Genomic DNA, 18,308 nt, shown 5'->3' with positions numbered 1-18,308 from the left:
AAGAGCTAATTTCGGGTTCGACCACCGTAGGAGTTAAAACACGCTCGGAATGGGAGGGGCTAGAAAGTAATATTCAGTTGGTTGTCATATACAATTTCACCGCTAGATGGGAGAAAATCTTACACAATGTAGCTTTAACTGGAAGGAAAGACCTGAGTTTTTGCCGGACTGTCGGCTGTCTGAACATGGTCTAAAGCTGGCATGGATGGGTGCATATCTTTCCTACTTCTAGCGGAGTTTGTGCTGTGTTAACTGACTCACCCTGTCGCTGTTTCAATTCTCCTTCCGAAGCCAGGCCTGCCTGCTCCTTCGTCGAGACGGCCAGCAGCCTCTGATGTGGCCCTCCGGCCTCTCTGCCGTCGGGTCTGGACCCGCCCGCTCTTTGGTGTCGTCGTTCAGGTTTTAAAAAGGTGTATTCACAAATAGTGTTTTCCGTGTGGTTGCGTGTCAGCCTGCTGCATGCTCGCTTCCGTCTTACTCCATCCGAAATCAATCTCAATTAGTCTCACCTGCCGGTTAGGCCGGGTTTAATCAGAGTCACACAAATACGCCCCCTCATGTGTCACATGACAGTACTGACCCTATTGGCGCTAACTACATTCACTAAAAGACCTGCCGTAACACTACTCGTTCATGGTAACGGAGGAACATGCCATGATGTGTTTTTTAATAGTTTAGAGCTCTATGGCACGGAGGAATATTATATATCAGTCTTTGCACACACACACACACACACACACACACACACACACACACACACACAAACACACACACACAATACTTTAGTTAGTAGGACACTATTGATGGTTTTGGTTTGTTAATGAGATTTGTTGTGTTCACAGGTTGAACGTCTATCTCTCTGTTCTCTCTTCTCTTCAATAACTTTAAAAATGACATCTTCCTTCAGCCATTACCAATAAAGTATGCACGTCACTACATGACGGTGACAACTCGTAGCCATGGAAATTACATTACGCTCCTGTGACTGGACTGGCATGCATGCACACAAAGGCAGCTCTCTGTCGTTTCACAGTCTGCAATGCTTGTCACCTACTTTAACAAATGTGTGCACTAGAAAATATGTGCCTACATAACATAATAAATCACACATTGATCTGCACTTCGGTCCAGACTAAAGCCCTCTAAAGTTCATTTATTTCACCATAACATGAAAGTGTTCAACAGAACAGTCAATCAACAATTAAGCACCAATGACTTAGCTATCCCTAGAGCACAGGTGTCAAACTGTGCCCCTCACAGATTTTGATCCTGCCCGCATATCGCTTTAGGTTCACAATACATTTTGGCGAGCCTAGTTGTGCACCAAACCAAAAAGAAAGGTAACTATTTTTCAAACTGCAATTGCAATTGCGCGAATTTGGCAGATTTGCCGACTTTCAGACTCAGAAATTCCCCCAGAACCAGAGAGTTTGCATAATCAGGCTGTGAAACAGGTTGTTGTGAGTCGGCTGTGTGATAGCCTACTTTAAAAAAATGTTAATCTTTGTTTTTGTATTTAATGGGTTGTTTTATTTGCTAAAATCTAAGGAACGTTTTTGGGAACAATTTTGGGGCGTTATGTGGACCAAACTGTAAGTGAGACGGCTGTTATGAGACATGCAATAATACAGTCAACGATATTTGACTTTTCCAAAATAAAAGCATGTCAATAAACTCTACATGTTGATGTAATTCTCATTTTCCAGTGTGGCCCTTAGTGAAATTAATTACAGCACCAAACATTTAAAGTTTGTCTGGAAGGATGTCATTCATACCAGAATGGTTTATCCCCCTGGGGGCATGAATGGTTGAAACCAGTTTCCAAATGTAACTGATAGAAGGATAGTTCAACGTTTGCATTAGAACAGTCAGATGCAGGCAATCCGGTCATTCAATAGTTGTTTTTTTTGTATTTCACCATCATTATTATTATTATCAAAATATAGTTGTATCTGTTACACTTATGTTCCACCACTGGCAAGTAAAACATAATGCATTTATCAAGCATTTAGCCCTTGATGTGATGATTTTAGACTACGTTTCCACAAAATATGGTCTGGGAAAACTCCTAACCTTGGCCTAAAAATAGCATTTTTATACTATGCCTACTTCTGTTAATCTGCCTCTGAAGCTCTCTCAGTTTGGATTGTATTTTACATTTTCTTGTTCATAATAACCAGGGCTGTTTGGAAATGAAGAGACTTTTGAATGTGAATAGATGCAGTCAAGGTTTGTCTTGAAAAGCCAATAAAGTGTAACAACAAAGATTTTAAACCATCTCACTGACTCTTCGGATTTAATTGGGGTCAGGGGTCAACACCTACAATAGGACTTATGTGCAAGGGTCAATTATTAACAAAGACACCTACTGTATTTGCAGCAGCAGTCCTTTACAGACTCTTCCCCCAAATCAGTCAAGCTGGACATAACCAAATCTGATGTGTATATGTTGCTTGGATCTCCATAACAACATGCAACATGCTCATTGTGCTCATTAGGAGTAGGAATATTGATATGTTGAGTAGTCAATATCTATAAGCAGCTTTATAATTGCACTAGTCTCACATTGCTAGAACTGCCATCACAGCACTGTGTCAGTGCTGAAGTATGGTATGGCTACACCACCTGTCTATTCTGGGATAGGGGGGAACAAAATATAATGATATAAATGTATTTCTTTAAACCAATCACAACCGTCCTGGGTGGCGATAAGCCCCAATAGCGGAGATAGCGAAAGGGGAGGGACATAAGATTAGATTAGATAGACTTTATTGATCCCAAATTGGGAAATGTCAGTACTACAGCAGCAAAATATCAGACACACAGCACACATACAGAATATACAGATAATAACCAATAGGATAGAATACAAGAACAACTATTCAAAACTAAAGATACAAAAATACAAAGGGAAGAATGTACAAACGTTTAAACAAGTGGCAAATAAAAATGTACAACTAGTTAAATAGTATATATAAAGATGTAAGTAAAACCTATGTTTGTGCAAGTTGCACTTAGTGCAGCATTGTGATATATATGAGTCTTATCTAACACTCAGTGATGAAGTGTTAAAAAGTGTTATTGCCTGTGGTAGGAATGTGCCAGATGTCAGGTTTTATCCCAGCAATATACATCCGTTGATCCAGACTGTTTGCACTGATAGTGGGAATGACCATACTACTGGTCCAATGGGTTGCTGTTGTTTGTGTTGTTTTTGGTGGTGGTTGGGCTTCCAGTGGATAATAGGGTCAATTTCTGCCTACACCCGGCTGATTATGCACTGATTGAGTGTGGTCACAGAAACATAAGCAAATCCAATTTCACAGCCAGCAGTAAACACTTGGGTCACACTCGGCCAGTCTGCTGACAACAAAGAGATATTGCCTGTGATCACTAGGGCCTGCTAATTTCATCTATGAAGGGAAATTAAATAGTTATTTCGACTTTGTTCACTGGAATCTGTCTCTTTTAATCCATAAAGTTTGACTCATCACACGTGACATGGTAAGATTACACACAGCTGTGGAGGAATTTTGTGTGTGTGTGTATGCATATCTGACTGAATCAAGTGCCCTACACAGTGCCCCCCCCCCCCCATCCCGACCCTCAGCCCAAATTAAAGTGACTTGTGAGTAATTATGAACGTGTGTCTGGATGTTGGCCAACTTCATATTCTATTCATGCAGATTAATACATATTTGCGGTTGCCTGTGGGGGCTGTAAGGCATCTGTCTTTAGCATTAAATATTCATGAGTGTGCAGGACAAAGAGAAAAAGAGCCTTTTAGAGCAGCTCTTTACCCGCTCCTCTTCATATTAGCACGCATCTTAATGGAGCGCATTAAATCAGAATGGCCAAACAGGGAATTTCCCAATGACAATGGCATTTATCACACCTCTGTTTTAAAGGGAAAATCTCCCCTCAGATTATCAGTCCGTGTTACTTAATGATGGAATTGTGTTCCAGGTTAATCAAGTCTTGTATTCTACTGCCATGTATACGCTTTATGCATATATATATATATATCTTCAGTTCAGCTGCCAGCAAAATAAAATATTTTAATCATGTTTTTGAATGAACCCAAAAATACTATTTGTATTTGAACACCAGCTTAAAAACATAGAAATAAGTCTAAACTGAGTCCAAATAAACCCTATTTAATTTGTAATGGTTTGAGTGGAAGTCAATAGTGACAGTACAGTGGGAGGTTAGTGAAATAAATGCATGTGCAACAATTGCAATGGACCATATTTCATGATTTTCTTTCAAAACTATACTTCTATATGGATTTACTGTATATTAGGGGTGTCACGATTTTAAATAAAAAGAAATTGAGCTTTCGATTTAGACTATCAAAATCAAAAGATCTGTATAGATCCCAATATTTGTTTGTCTTCATGGTGCGTTCATGCGCACCTCATTAAACTAATGGTGCATCCAATTACACTTCGTCATTTTGAGAAACTCAAACTGATGTTGTAAAGTACCCTTCTGCCATATAGTCACTCTTAGTGTCACTGCTGAAAAAAAAAGTTTAAATTGAAAATTGAATCGAATTGTGACCTTAAATCAAATCGTGAATTTGGAGAATCGTGACACCCCTGTGTTATTTTTATCTGTTCAGAGAGCATCATAGCATATTTTAATAATGTAGTAAAATTTGTTATCACCCCTTGTATACATACTGTATGCCACTCAATGCCGTTTAAATATTGGAACTATAATGTTACTTACTAATAAGTATAAGTGTGACCCAAGTGATCCCAGGGGGATCAAAGGATGATTTCAGGAATAAGGAGGACAAAATATATTTCTGTTCACATACAAGCTAGTCTTTCCCCAGACTTTGATGAAATTGTAAACGTCTTTGGTTTCCTGAGCTGTTGAGACACTCAGTAAAGGCAGTCCACTCTCTGATCAGGGGTTGACAAATAATGCAGTGCTATATAAAGGACCACTGCTGTTTGTGTGTGTGTTTCCAGGTGGCTGGAGTGTGTGGGGTCAGTGGGCACAGTGCAGCAGCGAGTGCGGAGGCGGGGTTCAAACCCGGACTCGGACCTGTCGGTCACCTCCGGAGGAGTCGTACCTGTGTGAGGGTGTGGTGGAGGAGGGCCGGCCGTGTAACTCACAGACCTGCACCGGTGAGCTCCCCGTTATCTGTGTGCGCTTGTATTTGTGTTTCTATACATCCATGTCTGTCAGTAAGTGACCTTTTATGCTTTGTGGTTAAATATGAGCGCCAGGTGTGTGCAAATGTGTGTTTTAAAACTACTTTTTATATTTTGTTTTCCATCTTTATCTTGTTCATTCGCTTGCGTATCCATCCTCTATAAGTCAGTGTTTTGACTTAAGGAGTGCATGTTGGAAAGGGGACTTTGATCGATGAGAAAAAATAATGACATGGTCAACCGTTTTTCAAGACCACGCTTGCACAGTATGTCAAAATCATTACACTCAGAAATGGATAAAAGGACACAGAAAATCAACATCGGAGCACTATTATGTAGAAGTGCTTTTACTGAGTTGTTTCCTGCTTAAAGTTTTCTTCATTTGTACAGAACAAGCAGTATGTTTCTGTTTGACAAATAGCTCAGCAGATTGTCGTCACTCTAGATGTGTTTATGTGTTTTTATTCCAGTTACAGTAGTCATGCTTTCAGAAACATTTGAAGACTCAGAGAAACATTAAACACAATACAACAGCTGAAATCATAAAAAAAATTGCACTCCACACATTTACACCACATTTACACCAACAGCACAACAAAAGTCCCAAGTTTGGCTGATGCTGTTCTGGGTGACCAATCACGTCACGGTTGTGTCCCAAATATAAGCCGTTAATGAAGGACCTCTGGTTGCTAACCCCCCGCCCCCTCCTCCCCCCCGGCCTTGCCTCACCCCCCCTTTAGGCAAAGGTCGCCATCTCTCTCGCAGCCAATCGCTTCGCTCGGTGGACAGCCGCAAGCGTGATGACGTAGACAAGCCCCGCAGCGGACAGCAGAGCCCTCAGACAGGTAAGACAACGGGACGCAGAGGGATCCCATGCATCAGTCACTGTGGCAGCTTGGGTGACCACCACACTTGTACAATATATACATGATGACGACCAACAAACAAGAGACTTGCACTCACTTGTAATGTACACATCAATCAAAATCTCCCCAGGTAGTGCCTCGTCCGCAATGGACTAATTCCAACATGGACCCTCACTGAACATAGTGAAATTGTATTTTTATGTAAGGTCATAACAGTACACTGTGCCCTGTCTGTAAAACACTATATTAAACGGAGTCCTCCCTCTCTGTTAAAGTGATACTCCACCCAAAATCAGGAGTAGCAAGCACTCAATCCTCTGTACGCTAAAAGGAATAGAAATTGGGACGTATGCTGATTCTAAATTGTATACTTTATCTTTCCACGAGTTAGATACTAGTCACATGGCTGTGTGGTAAATATGTAGGGCAAATTAGGTGTTTAGCCTAGCTTAGCATAATAACAAGAAGCAGGAAGAAACAGCTAGGTTGGCTTTGTCCAAAATACACCTACCAACATCTCTAAAATGCCCATTATCTTTTGGTCATTTTTTGCCTTTATTTGATAGGACAGCTGAAGACAGAAAGGGGGGAGAGAGAGGGGGAAAGACATGCAGCAAAGGGCTGCGGGTCGGAATCGAACCCGGGCCGCTGCGGTAAGGACTGAGCCTTAGTACATGGGGCGCACGCTCAACCAGGTGAGCTACCAGGGCGCTCCAGAAAAGCAGTAAAGCAAATTGATGGGCAGAGGAAACATGGATCATGATGAAGGCGTGGCTTCTATGTATTGTCAAACACAAAAACGTTTTCATTTTGTCACTATTGGAATCCATTATAACTAATATGAATCTAACGTGCCTACACTCAATGCCCTTTGGAGAGAAGTACAAACCTTTCAAGCCTACAGGTGTGCAGGTTTGATACAAAGACAAACATTTTGTGTGAAGTATCACTTTAATTTGCCAATCGATTCCCCGCCTCCTGTTTAGTTCTTTTCTCCCTGCTTCCCCAGCTGTGACTGCCCAATTTTCCCTAATTGGTCAACAGTTCCATCAAATCTGTAGTTATGGCCATTCAAAAGATGCCTGACATATCCTAAGCAAGTGGCATACACTTCCCCTTGAAGTTAATGCAAAGGATATGACATCAGAGCCCCACAGATGAAGTAGGACAAGCAGAACAGAAGCTGGGGTCCATTTCAGGGGCCACCTCCTATGACGGACGCAGTGTAGGAAGTTGGACAGAACATTAGATGGGTTGCATCTGCAGCTCCTTTCCAAATGGGATGGTCTACAGAGGACAAAGGCCTTCTGGAAAGCTCCTATCAATGTCTTTTCAGTTGGCCAGCGTGCAATGGTTTGGAATACTGAGGCCATCAAGGACCACCAGTCATGTCTACAAAATAATGCCTCATATCAGCCACATTTGGAGAAACCTTTGGAAAGACCCACCTGTTTGGAAATATTTGGCCTTTAAAGGAGGTGGCCACTAAAATGTGGCACAGCTAAAATCTACCCTTTATCACTCCACAACCCTTCCTCTTTTGGCCTCAGAGGCTGCATCCTGCATGATAATTAGTTATGGCCCTGTCCTTTCCTTTCCCTCTTTTTTCTCCCTCTATCCTCCTATCCTTTACCCACCCTACCTCCTCAGTAGACTCAGCTTCAGGTGAGGAGTGGTCAGCGTGGAGTGTGTGTTCTGCCACGTGTGGGGAGGGCTGGCAGAGTCGCACTCGTTTCTGTGTGTCCTCCTCCTACAGCACCCAGTGTAGTGGGCCACTGCGCGAGCAGAGACCTTGCAACAACTCTGCTATTTGTCCAGGTAAGCCCCCCGTCCCTTCCACCACTGCCACCTTCCTGCGCTCGCCCAGCCCTCTCCTGGACCCTGCCTCACCCATACAAGACCCACCTGACTCCCCTCAGGTTCTTAGCAAATCTGTGGCCCCAGGGTTGATTTCTACCCTCACTTTGCCTGCAGTTTAGAATGACTCCCACTACAATAGCAGAGATTATACGGGGTTCTCAGGCTCTCCTACATGCAGACAGGCAGGGAAACTCCTCAACTTAGAAAGCGGTACTATCCCAGGACAATGGATCGGCGTGGATGATTCCAGTAAAGCATAAACATTTATAATAGTCAATAAAGTTCAGTGTCTCAGTTAAGTTCTCTTGTGTTGTTTTGGTGTATTAAGATGGCCTGGTGTTAGCCCGTCTATAAATCATACCATAACTGCTCTGATTGCAGTGCACGGCGCTTGGGACGAGTGGTCGCCATGGAGTTTGTGTTCATCTACCTGTGGCCGAGGTTACAGGTCCAGAACGCGAACCTGCACCCCCCCACAGTTTGGGGGAGATGCCTGTGATGGCCCTGAGAAACAGACCAAATTCTGCAACATAGCTGTCTGTCCAGGTAAGGAACACAATCATTAATTATTTATTTATTTAACATAACCTATGGAAATGAAATAGCCTAAGTCACAAAAAAATTCAATCAAAAGGGTTAAGCCTAAAAAAATAATAAACGGATCCAAGTGGCCACAAGGGGAACTGTACGCGCAGACACCTAATGCAGAAAAAAAAAACTGATCCATGATTGTATCCAATCTATCACACAACTACTTGTGCCTTTTTCATATGTGTACAGCCTAGGCTTGTGCCGACGAGGTTTCACTTCCGAGATTGCTACATTTTCTGTTGCACGACTAAAACTACTTTCTCGCTCATCCCACAGTTGTCTAAACGCCGTTCAGTTCGGTTAGCGGGGCTCAGCGGGCGAAATTGCTGCTCCACTAGTCTCGCTTTGCCAGGTCCTCCTCCACAGCGCTGCAGAGGAGGGTCTGGCTAGTGTAGGTTTAAATGTAAAGGGGATAATTAGCCACTGTAATGAAGAATATGACAAAATTAATTGCGTCGAGCTACCAAAGCAAGTCACTATCAGCAACACAGAAACATCGTCGACCGGAAATGACGCAACACGCTTACTGCTGCACGTCAGCACATCAGCCAAGCAGGACTCAGGACATCCAACACAGTGTAGCCAGTTTCATTGAACAGTGAAAGCCGCTCTGCATATGCATACTGTATGTTATGCCCAATTACGTGTTCAAGGTAGCCAGCCTGTCAGACTGGCGATCAGATCACCTATTGGAGATCTCGAGCAACCACGATTGGACGATTTGAAAATATAAGCAATCGCACAAGCCTAGTACATCTGTGCGATGTCACGCCAGGGATGCCTTTGAGAAGATTAATCACATCTTGTCCCCTTATAATGACCGGCTTCTTGCCTTGCCTTCAGTTATCGACTATTTGGAAGAGTTATAAACACTTATGCCTTTGACTTCGTACAAACTAGTTTGTTTTAGGCTCAGTGAACCCTTAAAGCTAGTCCATATATGTTAATACAACATTTTTCCTAAACAAGACACTACAGTACATGAATTTTTACTCTGTATTACAAATACGCAAAGAATACAAGATTTGATATGTCCAAGTGGAAATATTCAGCAGTGAGCACCGAGTGGATATGGAATGTGTCCTCATGAAATGCAACTCTTAACTTTATTCCTAAATTGTCTTTGAATTAGTATATGCACTGTAATCCATAATGCACCAAATCAGGGAGAGTGACATTTCCCGTGTACTGTCTTTTCTGTTTGCCTGTTGTTGGTGACCCTGAATATTCTCAGTGGACGGAGTGTGGAACGAGTGGTCCAACTGGAGCTCCTGTTCCGCCTCCTGCTCTAATGGGACCATGCAGAGAACCAGGGAGTGTAACGGCCCCTCGTACGGAGGCTCCGAGTGCAGGGGAGAATGGCTGGAGACTGTTGACTGCTTCCTTGGGGAATGCCCAGGTATGTAACAGACAGGGCCACAGCCAGATCAAATTATTTATTGTGGTCCAAAAATGTATTTCTTGCTCGTTGACAACAGATTTACTGGAAGCTACTGCACCATATATAAACTGGCTATTTAATCATACATAAATGAACTTTTAGAATTGATTTAATTGTACCTTACAGCAGGTCCTTTTTGTTTCTATTGTATGGTGTGGCTCTTCAGTACAATGCTACACAATAAATGTTCTGCATGTTTCATCCAGTGGTGTGGGAACATTTTAAGTAGACACAAGGTGACAGGCCAGAGTCTGACACGTTTCTTACAAAGCATGAAGAGACCAGATTAATGTATTCAGCCACAGGATGGCATTTAAACAACAGGTTTAAATTTAACAGTTAAAATAAAAAAAAACAATGCATATATTATACAGATGTATAACTCCCACATGTCTCATATGTATCTTCCTAACATTAAAACAATTGTGTGCAGTATTGCAAAGGTTATTACCTACTCAGTGTGAATGCTTTTGCCATGTATATTTACCTTGTACCTTATAATTTATACTCAGTACTTTTTTGGGACAGACCATATATATGTCCAAAGCATATAAGCATGACATTATGGTAATACTGTATGCTTTGACTGTATTGATTCAGGCAAAGAATCTGAATCAGAATCGACTTTATTGTCATTGTAAGTACATACAACAAAATAAAAAGTGCTACTCTATTGTGCAAACAAAAGCACACACATCAAACTAAGAACATAGAGCAGAGAATGTGAAGATGGTAAAAAGAGTAAAACTAGAATGAATAGTAAAATAGTGAAATAATTTAGTAAAAGTTCTTATATCTGTCTACAAATCACATGATTGACTTTACATTGCTAGTGTTTCATTGCGGTTTCAACTAATGAATGTGTGCTCCTGCCTTCCAGACTGTCATCAGTTTTCGTTTATTTCATTATGATGTGAATTAGAAATGAATTGTATTTAGTCTCAGCTAGGTAATGTCAATGCTTTAGTTAAATAAATACTGAAAATCCAACACAGCACATTGATCTGCAGAAAGTATTTAAATAGAATAGAATATGTTTTATTGTCATTGGACAGCAGCTGTCCAACGAAATTCTTCTGCAACTCACCCTCAGTGGTACACAAATAAAATGACAGTACCCTTATAAAGGCAAAAGGCCCAGAACAAAAACAATAAATATAGTAAATATAATAATAAAAATAGAAAAGTCAGATATTGCACATTTGTATTTTCAGAAAGACTGCTATTGCAAACTAGTGTTTAGTTATGTTATGGCACATGGGTAAAAACTGTTCATAAGTCTGGATGTGCAGGCCTTCATGGACCTGTATCACTTCCCAGAGGGCAACAGGGTCCTGGGTGATGCTTTTGGCCTGACGTAAACATTGAGCCCTGTAAATGTCTTCTAGGGTGGGTAGTTGTGTGTTTATGATGCCCTGTGCAGTTTTAGGACTCTCTGTAGCGCCTTCCTGTCGGCTACAGTGCAGTGCACACCAGAATGCCATGAGAGAGGATGCTCTCCACAGAGAGTGTGTGTGTGTGTGTGTGTGTGTGTGTTTAATTGTGCCTGATGTATTATTGTCTAACACTGTGTGTGCTGCTGTATGCACTCTGTCAGTGGATGGCAAGTGGCAGCCGTGGTCTTTGTGGTCGGGCTGTTCCAAAACTTGTGGAGGGGGGAGCCAGCAGAGAAACAGGATTTGTTATGGGCCCTTTTTTGGAGGGAAGCCTTGTCCTGCGGAACGAGAAGAGGTCCGGCGCTGTAATGAAAAGAAATGCCCAGGTCAGTGGTCAGCAGTATTTCATCAGGGATGGGAACCTGAGATACTTACAAATTGTATGACACCTATTGTAATACATTTTACATGATAGCCTACATGATGATACATTACATCATACACAATACTCATTTACAGAGATGTGGACTTGAGACTTGGTGACTTGGACTGGAGTCAACGTTTTGATGAAATGCGATTTGACAAAAATCAAATGACTGGAGACTTGACCTGAGGCGTGGTGATTCGGATGACTTGTAGTCATAAGTTTGAATGTCCGCTGTTAAATAAAAAATAATATAATTTAATGTTGACTTGTTTCTGTCTAATTATCAAGTAAGCTATGCAGCTGCAGCAGGGAAAACTGTCAATCATGATTGGACGACTCAAAAAGCTCTGCAGTAATTTATTGTCACGATTGGATGATTGGTTGTCAGTCAACCCTGATGAGGCCTCATTAGTCAGACCAGACCACCACAATGGCACCACATCGTGGCACCACAATGGCTGTGCCACGAGTCATCACTTTTGGATTGAAAAATTAAAAAAGTGACTTGATTTGGGACTTGACTTGCCTTAACTAAGGACTCGACTTGACTTGATATAACCTGTGATTTGACTTGCCCCCAAAAAAATAACTCAAGACTTGCTTGAGACTTGGACCAACTGAGTTGAGACTTACTTGGGAGTTGAGCAAAGACTCGGTCACAACCTTTACTCTCCTTTTGTGAACAGAACCTCATGAAATATGTGGCGAGGACAACTTCTCCAATGTTGTATGGAAGATGACTCCAGCTGGGGATACAGCAGCAGTACGTTGCCCTCCCAACGCTATGGGTGAGCTCACACCTTTTCATTTATAAGACGCAAAATGTCCACTGGTAGTTTTAGGAGTTGGATTAAAAAAACAGTCTTTGGTGTCCTCACACAGGGCTTATCCTGCGCCGCTGTACCCTGGACGAAGAGGGCATCGCCTACTGGGAGAACCCCACCTATATGAAATGCATTTCCAATGACTATCGAAGTATACAAACTTTGGTAAGCAGCAAAAGGTTTTTCTTTAGCACTCCTGGTAAATGTGCTGGGACGGCATTTATATAGCGCTTCTCTAGTCTTAACGACTACTCAAAACGCTTTAACATAGCACAGGAACCATTCACCATTCACACACATTCATTCACTCTGGTCGAGGCTGCCATACAAGGTGCCTGCTCATCAGATAAACATTCACACACCGATGGTGCAAGCAAATCAGGGTTCAGTGTCTTACCCAAGGATACACTGACATGGGACTGCAGGGCCAGGGATCGAACTGTCAACCTTCCAATGACTTAGTCTATATCCACAACGTTCCACTTCCGGGATTGATCCGGTGCCACCGGAAACTCCACCGGAGGTCCTTCATTTTCGGCCGGATGTCCGTCACCTTCCTCTTTCTTTGTGCTGGCGTTCTAAACTCTGGTGGATTTCTGAGGACTATGGTTAACTGCTCCTCAGATCTCTGCAGGGTAAATCCAGACAGCTAGCTAGACTATCTATTTTCTGTCGCACGACTACAATAACTTTTGAACGTACACGTTCCATCAAAACAAGTTCCTTCCCGAGGCTATTTTGCAGCGGCACCATTGCTCCATCCAGGGTTTAGCACCGCCAAAAATGATTGTGATTGGTTTAAAGAAATGCCAATAAACCAGAGCACATTTTTCTCCCATCACGGAATTCTGTGTAGACTAGCCAGACCTTCCTCCACATCGCTGTGGAGGAAGGTCTGGCAATGCGAGACTAGCGACCGCTCTACCAATTGAGCCACAGCCGCCCCTTAGATAGTAGCCTTAGAGCACAGAAATTAATTATGGCTGTTCAAATGTGTCGGGGAACAAATGTGTAAAATTCCCAGCAGATGTGTTGTAACGATGTATATATTGTGTCAAAAGTGTCGATCACTTACTGTCAAAACTAACAGAACCCACTTTTTCTGTTAGACTCGGGAACACTTGTCCAAAGCCCAGCGTGGTCTTGTGGGAGATGGAGTTTCAGAGGTAATGACCAAGCTGAGGGTGACATCCAGCGATGGGACCAGCTACAGTGGTGATCTGCTGGCCATGGTGGACGTGCTGAAGAACATGACAGAGATCTTCCGGAGGGCATACTACAGTCCCAGCAGTGCAGACATGAGGGTGAATTAATACGTATGGGTTTACTGTAGGGCTGCACGATATGAGGAAAATATGCGATATCGCGATAATCATATTACTTGCTTGGTACGTATTAACGGATGAGGTTGTTATTCCATATTCTTCTTATTGTCAAAGGTGCCACTGTGGCGTTTTTACAGAACTAGTAGCTCTATGGTGCAATGTTTTTACGTGTGGGTTACTTTGTTTGCTTTGTTTGTATAATGCACATGAATACACTTCCCATAATGCAATTTTCATGGTAATGAAGGAGCGTGTCACCCAGTGCAACAGTGTGGCATATCAGGCTTTGATACACACACACACAATACTTAGTATAGTAGTAGATACATTTATCATTGGTTGGGTCTTTTCTTGGGATTTGTTGACCAGAAGAAATATATAGACTATGACCAGCATTATTCTAAAATAGCTTAAGGGGAAACTTTGGTATTTTTTAACCTTGACCCTATTTTTCCATGTTTTTGTGTCTAAGTGTCATGAGAACCACAATTTTTATTTTGAAATTGATCCAGTTTTATGGAGGGCGGCAAACAAGCTGCAATGTAACTTCAATGTCCGTCCACTAAAAGTCTGTTTTATTGCTGACAGGCTCAGATTATTAAGTATCTGACAACATTATGGAAAGGATTCCAACAGAGATACACCTTTCTGTTAAAGATCCTTTTTGTTTAACAAGAAACAGCCCCAAAATCACTAGCGCCAAACCCACCAGACTCCATGTAAATAAACAGTAATTTTATCGTTGTAAAACGCACTAAAAAACGCACAGTAAAAAAATCAGAAGCCGTGTTGGTTCGTCTTTCCACTGTTCCAACAATCACTACTCTGGTTTAGCTAAAATCAACCCTTAATTCACCCATTTACATGTGATAATATGCTGGCTCTATACACGCTAAAAGTACTGTTAATTTAAATGGAGTCTGGTGAGTTTGGTGATGGTGATTAAGGAGCTGTTTCATGTTAAACAAAAAAGGATCTTACTCTTTAATAAAAAGGTCTATATCTGTAAGGATCCTTTCCATAATGTTGGCAGACAGTTTGACACCTGTCAGCGGCAAAAACAGAACTTTTAGTGGATGGAAACTGACGGTTAACATTTGCCATATAGGATTATATTGCAGGTTGTGGCTGCTGGTTACAGCGTTCTCTCTCAATACTGGACCAATTTCAAAGAGTTAGTCACTCAGACACCAATGCATGGGAAAATACGGTCCTGGTTAAAAAAAATTAATAAAAAATGAACCTTTAAGGACTTACTTCAGAATGTAAAGCTAACAATGTGACATCATGTGAAACATTTTCTTTTTCTTTTCCAGAACTTTGTGCAGTCAGTCAGCAATCTGTTGATGGAGGAGAACAGGGAGAGATGGGAGGAAGCACAACTGGTTAGTATCCCCCCCTTCTCTTTCTAAATCAGGATTCACCTCGTCTGCAATTACATCCATTCTAGAACTTAGTGTGCAGTAATAACAACCCCGAAGCTGTACAACTGACGGGTTGGACACTGCGACAAAGACACAGGTGGACAAACAGCCCACCTGTGTCTTTTCAAACTGACAGAGGTAGATTGAGAGGATAACTGCTAAAGGACAGAAATATCTATAGCTAATGAGTAAGTGAGTCAACGCAAACACCCACTCATCCATCTGCTGCACTCATCCACTCGTGCATCGCTACCTTTGCCTTTCCGTTCAGCCGTCCAGCTGTCCATGTTTTCTCTCACCATGCAGGCACCAGAACGATGCCAAACAAACCAAGCCGCTCTCCACAAAACAAAAAAAAAGCACAGTGTCTTAAAATGCAACTAACACGTGCAAGTTCTTCCACTATGTAGGAGGCAAAGCTATTAGTACTTCTTAAAGGAACACACCGACTTATTGGGACTTTGTCTTATTCACCGTATCCCCCAGAGTATAAGTCCATACAAACCCTTCTCATCTCCGTGCGTGTCGTAACTCTGTCTGACGCCCCCACCGCTAGCCTAGTTTAGCCCAGATCCTGGAGGTAACCGGTTCCAACTAGCCTACTGCTCCCAATAAGTGACAAATTAACGCCAACATTTTCCTCTTTACATGTTGTGATTTGTATAGTCACAGCGTGTACAAATAACAAGGTCACATGAGACACAGCCATCTTCTAACCGTATATAAACTGGGAACTATAGTCTCAGAAGGCAAAGCACTGCTACTTCTGCTACTTGGGCAGAGTGATTTGCTCGCAGCACCTGAGAAGCCCCGTGGTGAGGAGCAGAGAGTAACAACGGTGCTTTTCAGGAATCACTCCGCCCAAGTAGCAGTGCTTCGCCTGTCGGTGTGTTCCTTTAATAGATGTATTTTTTGACTTTTTTGCTTCCCGATACCGTTTCCGATACCTGAACTTATGTTTCGGCCGATACTGAGTACTGATCTGATACCAGTGTGTCATATATTTGATTATGTTTTAACAGCTGTATACTACTATCCCTGTATGGATGTGATATGATTTATATATTTGTTGTATGCCAAATATGTTTTTGATGCATAGGCATAATTTACAGGGAGGATTGAAACTTGCAGTCGGGTGCCTGGGTGGTCTATTGGTAGAGCGCGCGCCCATATATAGATGCTCAGTCCTCAATGCAGAAATCGCAGGTTCGATTCCAACCTATGGCACTTTCCTGCATGTCATTCCCCCTCTCTCTCCTCTTTCATGTCTAAGCTGCTACAATAAAGCCCTAAATGCCAAAAGAAGAAAAGAAATTCGCAGCCACTTGAGGGTTTGTTCAGATAGTGTGAAAATACACATACTACGAAAATTCACACACTAAAGTTAGAGTCAATTGCATTTATATTTATATAGTTAGGCTGGTGCCTGTGTGTGTGTGCGTACGTGCGTGCGTGTCTGTGTGTGTCTGTGTGCACTTGTGAGTTGGGATGCACAAAATGAAATATGAATGTTGGTCATTGCGGCGTACAATATGAGAGATTTTGGCACTGAACTGGTATGACAGTAGCTATGTTTCCACCCACTTGTCAATGGAATTATCTGAAGTTCGTTAAAAACATTCATACCATAAAGCCGGTGAAAGTGTGTTTCCATAAAATGGCTTTAAAGCAAATTAAAAACCTGCTGCGTAATGACGTCACATGCTGTTTTGCGATCAAATTGGTATATTGAACAGATTTGAGGCATTTAATGTGTTTCCATTCATTTTCACACTGAATAGCACAACATTCAATCTTATATTTCTTCTTATCTTATATTTGTGAACAAAGTCTGCTAGCCAAAATGGATCGCGCCGTCACCCTACAAATGATTCATATTGCACCAGTTGTTATGTTGCTTATGTACCAGCTGATAGCGACATATCAAGCTATAATAAGACAACAACGACGCTATCAAAACATTGCTATGATGATGCAGTAAAATTATGGCATTTCTTCGATTTTTGCTATTTAAAATAGTCGTTATAATGCTTCTCGTCTCCTCGTTCATCCACTTATATCTGTCTTTGTTGACACCAGCCATGTCTGCAAAGAAAGCGGAAATTCGTGGCAGAAATGTCCTAAAACTTCTTCAACTTCGTTTTATGGCCGGTTGCAACCATAAAATGACCTAAAACCTAATCGCAGTTCATTATTTATTCGTCAAATAACGTTTCCATCAGCGTTTATCGCATAAGCCGTTTACCGATTAAGAATAAAATCCGATGAGATCGAACGTACAAACTTTGAGTCGATATTAATGAAATTCAATTGAATTCCACTTTTCCAAAAGGCATTTTTTTTATTTGATATGACTTCATTCCAGAAAAACATGTGGATGTAAACAGGGCTTCTGTTTGCCAGAATTACATCTTTTCTATATAATCCATAGTCCTTTTTTCTTTCATTCTACTTCTGTGTGTCTCTGTTTCCTCAGCTGGGGCCAAACATGAAGGAGCTGTTCCGTCTGGTGGAGGACTTTGTGGATGTCATTGGCCTGAGGATGAAAGACTTCCAAGACATGTATGAAGTCACCGATAACCTAGGTCAGCCTTATCTCCATCCAGGAGATTTCCACATCTTTGCTTATCAAAACAAATGCTCTTATCTCTTTCTCTGAAGATTGATCTTCATATCTACAATGTCAATACATAAAAAGGGAGGACAGGGGACGGTCAACTGGCGGTTAAACAGACATTCCCTGCACACTCACTCTCAAGACCTTCAACAACCAGTGTTGCTATATGTTCCTGTCAGATGCAGGACTCATTCATATTATCCTCTGATTTTAGCGTGTTTGTGATAGTTAGGTCACAAACACATAAATATCTGTGTGTATGTTGGCCAAAACAGGAAATTATGAGAATGCCCCCCCCCCAAAAAAAATAAATAAATAAAAATAATATATATATATATTGTAATCTCCTTTACATAAATTAAGACATTTGCACCATAACTTGATGCAGA

At 41.7% G+C, this 18,308-nt stretch overlaps 1 protein-coding gene across 1 annotated transcript in view; it reads left to right on the top strand.

Annotated features, from left to right (window-relative positions):
- Positions 1–18,308, top strand: part of adgrb1a (adhesion G protein-coupled receptor B1a) — a 145,601-nt gene that overhangs the window by 35,849 nt on the left and 91,444 nt on the right. Inside the window, exons 2-12 of the mRNA XM_078253605.1 lie at positions 4,983–5,141; positions 5,909–6,013; positions 7,685–7,852; positions 8,276–8,440; positions 9,720–9,884; positions 11,524–11,688; positions 12,416–12,517; positions 12,612–12,718; positions 13,663–13,857; positions 15,195–15,263; positions 17,779–17,887. Of these exons, the coding sequence (XP_078109731.1) occupies positions 4,983–5,141; positions 5,909–6,013; positions 7,685–7,852; positions 8,276–8,440; positions 9,720–9,884; positions 11,524–11,688; positions 12,416–12,517; positions 12,612–12,718; positions 13,663–13,857; positions 15,195–15,263; positions 17,779–17,887 (1,509 nt within the window). The remainder of the gene's footprint in view (positions 1–4,982; positions 5,142–5,908; positions 6,014–7,684; positions 7,853–8,275; positions 8,441–9,719; positions 9,885–11,523; positions 11,689–12,415; positions 12,518–12,611; positions 12,719–13,662; positions 13,858–15,194; positions 15,264–17,778; positions 17,888–18,308) is intronic.

The sequence above is a fragment of the Sander vitreus genome, chromosome 6 (genome assembly GCF_031162955.1).
Source record: "Sander vitreus isolate 19-12246 chromosome 6, sanVit1, whole genome shotgun sequence".
NCBI lineage: Eukaryota > Metazoa > Chordata > Actinopteri > Perciformes > Percidae > Sander > Sander vitreus.
Note: the sequence above shows the minus strand (reverse complement) of the source record. Positions and strands in the feature narration are given on the sequence as shown.